General features: G+C 35.5%; 1 protein-coding gene across 2 annotated transcripts; it reads right to left on the reverse strand.

Moving 5' to 3' along the window:
• Positions 1–1,741: 1,741 nt before the first annotated feature.
• On the reverse strand, positions 1,742–5,731 carry LOC149236514 (disease resistance protein Roq1-like). 2 transcript variants are annotated; one of them, XR_016246225.1, is made up of 3 exons: positions 5,067–5,731; positions 2,434–3,608; positions 1,742–1,989 (listed from the first exon to the last, which is right to left on the reverse strand). XR_016246225.1 is itself a non-coding variant. In XM_089372414.1 (2 exons), exons 1-2 carry the CDS (start codon positions 5,306–5,308, stop codon positions 2,756–2,758), a joined length of 1,095 nt encoding a protein of 364 aa, XP_089228540.1. In that variant the 5' UTR covers positions 5,309–5,731; the 3' UTR covers positions 2,258–2,755. The 2 variants fall into 2 exon arrangements, 1 of the variants encoding a protein (XP_089228540.1); XM_089372414.1 differs by lacking the exon at positions 1,742–1,989 and having other exon boundaries at positions 2,258–3,608.
• Positions 5,732–6,399: the final 668 nt, after the last annotated feature.

The following is a 6,399-nucleotide window of genomic DNA, read 5'->3' on the forward strand; positions in this document are numbered from 1 at the left end:
TTTGAGAGTTTGATAATGACTGTTGTAGGGGGAGCCATGTCTATGTTGGGATGCCATTTGTTTCTCCTGAGTCCATGAAGATGGACGGTTTTTGTATATATTGTAACATTATTTTTGCTTTAATGAAATAGAAGGATCGTCTCTTACTTCAACAATTTTTTTTTTTAAATTTTAAAATGATAAGTCTTTAATATATATATATATATATATATATATATATATATATAATATTTGAAATATATATAGGTTAAAGTTTAAATTTTAAAATGACAAGTCTTTAAAATATATAGATTAAAGTTTTACAAATTGGGAATTTCAAATTATTATTATTATTATTATTTTCATATTTTGTTTTTGAGAAATGAATTATGACGATCAATTTTTTTTTTAATATATATAATATTTGAAAATTATATAGATTAAAGTTTAAATTTTAAAATGACAAGTCTTTAAAATATATAGATTAAAGTTTTAAAAATTGGGAATTTCAAATTATTATTATTATTTTTCATATTTGTTTTTGAGAAATGAATTATGTTTTTTTTAGAGATTTGAACCTACTAGCTAGGGATTTCTCTAGAGCCTAGGGATTTCTCTAGAGCCTTGAACTTAGTAGCTAGGCCACTAAACATGTGCCTTCACCATTTATGCTAAATTTCTTCAACTATTATTTTTAATATTTGATATAATGAAATTTTATTATTTTCATATAATATTTAAATGGTTATTTTTTATATTAATTTAGTAAATATATTGTATCAGTGTTTTTTTTTTTTTTTGTAAATTTTAAATTAAAATTATTATTAAAAATTCAAACATAACAAAGTTATTTTAATTTTATATTTAAAAAAAATTACACTTTCAAAAGTAAAATTATTCATGTTTTTTTCCTTAATACTTTTAATAATTTTTAATATAATTTTGTGTCAAATAAATTTAATTCCATTCATTCTTTTTTATGAAAAGAAATTGTGTCGGAGTAAATCTTAGATATATATAGTCTTGTCTAAGATTGGAGCACCAACTTGTAAGGACCAATTTTTTACTTTTTTTATTTGAAGAAATTGTGCCTAGAGCAACTCTTAGGTATATATAACTAGTCTTGCCCAAGATTGCATTGATTACATTGTTCACTCAAGGACTTGAACCCGCAACCTAGGGGGACCAACATCTTCGCTCACCTGACCATAGCGAATCGGGTTGTCTCACGTGGACTCAATAACACTCTATAATCAATATAATGAAGTTTTACAATACTCTATAATCAATATAATGAAGTTTTACAATAACACTTTATATCTTCAAATATTTAAAAAAAAATGTTGGTTTTCTAAATATACAAACTATCTTAATTTAGTAGGATTCACCAAGTGATGAGAAGTATCGAATCTCTTTTCACTTTAAAAGAAATTTGCACCTCAAGCGATTTAATCCCTCTACACTTCGGAGATCCGGAATTATATATTCTTAAAAATATTATTCACAAAATTATGGACTCTCAAAAATGAGAGTCCAAACACCAATGAGTATAAATTGACCATTTTACTTTAATTTTATTTAATTATTTTATTGTATTTTTTTTAATATAATTTAAAAAAATCAAAATCTTTACCAAGACAAAATGCACAAGATATTACATCTCTTCTTCTACACTGGGTCAGAGAACCCTCGAGATACGATAATCCTTCAATAATTTTTTTTTTAAATATATAAAACACCCAAATATTATCAACCACCAAAATCGAGTTCCAAATGTGAAATATGCATCAAAACACCCACATTCTTGCAAAGCTCTGTAAAATCAAATCATATGCAATGCATCAAAATGTCCCCATTCTTGGGAAGCTATGCTAAATCAAATCATATTTGCAAGTTTTAAGGCAACTATTCTCTCCTCAATCATTGGTTCTCTTGCAAGTGTAGCATCCAACATCGCAGTAACTGACAGGTCCGTTTTCCTGCTTGTGACACCATGTTTTAAAACTCCACCTGAAATAATGCGACTTTTTGAGATTCCAGTGACAGAATCCGGCGGAAGAAATTGAGATGAAATCATGATTTGTTGCAGTTAAAATGGTTTTTTAACTGTATATTCGGATTCAGCACCCTAAAAAACCCCTGGGACGCTTGCATTGTGCAGAAACTAGTTATCAAACTTGGATTTCAATAAATTACGGCCAGATTTTCACCGGAAAAAATCGCCGGAAAAGCTTTCAAAAAGTCGCGTTAAAGACTACGGCGAAATAAAATGCAAACCTTATGATTAATTAAATGCCTTCGGAGGTTAATGACAGAGCTCTGTAGGCAGCGTGCAGAGGGCACTGTTGCCACCTGACCACGATTGTAATGATGAAAGTGCTGTAATATTTTCCTGGACATATTTTGCTGTTTAATTCACCCAAAAGAAATTTGTTGGAATGAGACATATTGTACCGTGAACAAAATTTAACTAACACACTTGTCAACAAATTTCGGCCAAAACCTCAGGAACGGTAAATGTGTAGACAACGCATGCTTTCTTTAGCTTTCTTTGTTGGAACCTTCTTCACTGGAGCTTTCATCACTGGAGACTTCTCGCCAGCTTTCTTCAATAAAGCCTTCTCCCAATCGCTGCGCAGCTGCTCGACTACTCCAGCATCCCATTGCAGTTGGGGACATTGAAACACAATAAGATTCTCCAACGAACTCAGCGGCTCAACATTGGGTAGCATCTGTAAATTGGAACAATAGGCCAAGTCAAGAATTCGGAGTTTCGTTAAGTTCCCAATCGAGTCTGGGAGCCACGGCAGAGAGTCGCACTTAGCCTGCCTTGTATATCATCAGGAAGTATGTTGGAGATTTTACGAAATTGTGCTTCCCAAAGTTTTAAATCATTTTTGCCACGAAGAAGCGACCCAATCACTTTAATGAATAATGGTAATCCATGGCAGAAATCCAAAAACTTTTCAACCTCTTTGTCAAACTCTACAGGGGGATGACGCTGGCCGAACGCATGCGAGCAAAAGAGCTCTCGCGAGTGCCGTCGATTGAGGCCTTTCAGAATGTATATGGATGACTCTGGGATGCCTGAGCTTGTGAGAACATCCTTATTGCGGGATGTCACTAAAATTAAGCTACCGGTTTTAAGGACATCCCTGGCTGGATAAAGTAATGCTTCCAACTGCTGAATATGATCCACATCATCCAAAATAATGAGAGAATCAGAAGATGGGAGATAGCTTCGGAGCTTTCCTTTACCTTGAGTAGTGCTGCGTATTTCCATGTCCTTTTGAGTTAAGTCCTTTAGTAGGTATTTCTGCAAAGTAGTTAAAGGATTGTCTCTGATATCCTCTAAAAAGCAATATCGTTTGTAATTTGATCTTTGATGGTTATAGAACTCTGTTGCTAGGGTAGTTTTGCCAACCCCACCAAGACCCACAATTCCTATAACTCTAGTCTCCCCGCTTTCCCACTGCAGTGATACTCTGGTTTCAAATTCTCTTAGTTTTTCTTGCAAGCCTTTTGGATATTCTGACACAAACCGCGGTATTTTAACATTTTTCAACACTCCTTCCACCACGTCTTGAAGGAGCTGCTCTACCACAGGAAGGTTGACCCCTGTTTTCACACTAAAACCAAACATGAACAGCGGTTGAGCAACGCAGAACCGGTTTCAACTGGAAGGGCAGTACTAAAGATCTCTAACAAATAATACAAGCGCTCAGTAAAGCCTGGGAAACATGAAGGGGAAGAAGAATTTCTGAACAATTGAGTGATATGTAATTTAAATCTTCTTTGATCTTTATGATTAACAATTTAACCCTATTTAGAGACAAATAGGGCGCACTCATTTGTTGCTGGTATTAAGAGATCATTTTCCAAATTGCCATGAAAGATGCAAACAAAAACCGATTGCCAGCATTTTCCATACAAGTAATTGAAACATACATTCATGTGCACAAATTGAGTAACATATTAAATTCAAAGATAATAAAATAAATACACATTCCATGGCATGCTACATATAGTTCAATGCCTGATACATATACAAAGTAGTGAAATGTATTCAATGATCTGAAGTATCTATGGCTCTGATTCCCGCCTAAGCAACTACAGTCTAGGAGTACTGATTATCCATTTCCTGTAGAGAAGCAACCAAAGTCTAAAAGTACTGATTATTCCTTTCCTGTAGATAAACAAGCTGTAGTGCAGAATATTAGCAAAGTGTGGGGGAGTCACAAAACTTATAAGCCCTCATGTGGAGTGGTAGAAATGGGGTGATTGAAAAAGCCATGGTGGGGTAGAGCAGCATGTCAGTAAAACGCGGCATGATGTTTATGATGGAAGGGGCTGAAAATGTCATTAGTTATATGATGATGGTGTGGGGAATGGTGAGATCTGTGATGTTTGTGGTGCGGGGAATGGTGAAATCTGTGATGTTTGTGGTGTGGAAAATGGTGAGGTCAGTGGTGCTTGAATTTGCCCTTGCATTTGAGCTTGTGTTTGTGCTCAGACCTGTGGTGGTCATGGTGGTGGTGCTTGTGTTTGTGGCAATGTGGAGGGGTTGGGGGAGGTCGAGCGTGAATGGTGAAGGTGGATATCCTATTTGATCTTTGTGATTAACCTATTTACATGGTCTATCTGCATCCATCAGAAGTTTTAATCACATTTTCTTCCCCCGCTTGGCATGCCTTAGAAGACTGGGAACTAATTGAAGCACGAAATTATGCATTTTTGGCTTTTCAGGTTCGAAGAATCTAACAGTATTCATTATAACTGTGACAATTTTATGAATTTCATTTGCTTTTGCTCTGTTTTTACTTCTCCTGCTCAGGAATATTTGTTTATTTGTTAATTATTTTTCCAAGAGATTTTATTGATCTTATTACAGGAGGACTTATTGCTACCACGTGTGCAAAAATCATCTTCGCTGCTTTCATTCCCTTTCAAAATAAAATGCAAACCGATAATAAGTGGCGGCAAGTCTGCCTACTTCACTGTGCAGAAATGCCTAGGTACAGTGCCATCTATCTATCAATTCAGCAAATTTAAATGCTAAGATTTACATGGAGGGGTGGTGTTCTCACCTGTTATACGTCTCTCCGTCAAAACCTTTTATTTCTGCAACGTCAGAGAGAGCCTTCCTCCATTTTTCAAGTGTGTTGGAGTCGTATCTTGGTTGACCATCAACATTTTTTTTCTGTTGAAGTTGGCATAGGGTTTGAGCGTAGACTCCCTTTCCGCCCTGCGTCCACCGAAGCTCTGCAGGCTTGACACCGTAGAAAACCGGGATAACGGTGGACTTAAAATTTGACATGGAGTCCACCATCAGTACGAGCTCATCCAGGCACCATTTCGAAGACGCATAATTTGGAGAAAAAATTGGTATGTGCACAGTGGCTGTTCTAATGGCGCTTTCAATTTGAGGGGTCAGATTCTCTCCCGCACGCAATTCCTGCTCATCTAAAAATACATGCGAAGGCGATGGTAGAGATCGGTGGCCAAGGTTTTCTTGACATCGGCGCCCCTATGACTGATGAAAACATCAAACACATAGCTTTCGTTCTCGCCTCGTGAGGAGGATGTTGAAGAGGCGGCCATTGGATAGAGAATAACAAAGAAGTAAAGATTGAAGATGTGTTGCAGAGGTTAGGAGGATGTTGAAGAGGAGGCCATTGGATAGAGAATAACAAAGAAGTAAAGATTGAAGATGTGTTACAGAGGTTGGGAAAGCATCTTAGCACGGACCAGATACCACGCATTGATTAAAGATAAAGCATTGAAGATCAAAGGAATTTCCTCACTGAATTTTGGAATCTTGCCACCGACCCAATACCACGCATTGATTGGACATAAAGCAGATCAGATTTCATTTTCCTACGGCTTTATGGCCTTCCCTAAGGAGCCCACAATTTTGCTTATAGGCTGAAATTATGGGTGAAAATTTTCAAAAAATCTGATCTTAGTGTTTCACACATTATAAAGAATTTTTGGGTACTCAAAACTTTGAAGCTTCATAACAATAACTTTGGTTTCCAAAATTTTCTATTAGATTTCAAAATTGTGTCAAATTGCCATTGTTTTCAAGGTAAAATTGTGGCCTTATTCATTTGATTATTCTCAAAATATTATGAATCTCATTCATATGTAAAACAATTGACATTGATGAAATGTTATGAATCTCATTCATATGTAAAACAATTGGCATTGATGATAACTTCACATTCTTGGATGTCATAATGGTCTCAATGGTCAGAAAAGTGGTTTCATTTTGTTTTTTTTTTTTAATAAAGATGACAAGCACACTCAGTGATCTGATGTCATAATGGTCCCAATGGTCAGAAAAATGATTTCATTTTGTTTTTTTCATAATGATGAGAGTGATCAAATTTGATTGGATGTCATAATGGTCCCAATGGT

This window comes from Pinus tabuliformis, chromosome 8 (assembly GCF_031772625.1).
Source record: "Pinus tabuliformis cultivar Carrire ecotype Pingquan chromosome 8, CPIR1, whole genome shotgun sequence".
Taxonomy (NCBI): Eukaryota; Viridiplantae; Streptophyta; class Pinopsida; order Pinales; family Pinaceae; genus Pinus; species Pinus tabuliformis.

Coding starts and splice junctions, on each gene's coding strand:
- LOC149236514 (XM_089372414.1), bottom strand. CDS start 5,308: ATGGTGGACTCCATGTCAAATTTTAAGTCCACCGTTATCCCGGTTTTC. Junction 3,609..5,066: donor GACGGAGAGACGTATAACAG/GTGAGAACACCA, acceptor GTTTGGTTTTAG/TGTGAAAACAGGGGTCAACC.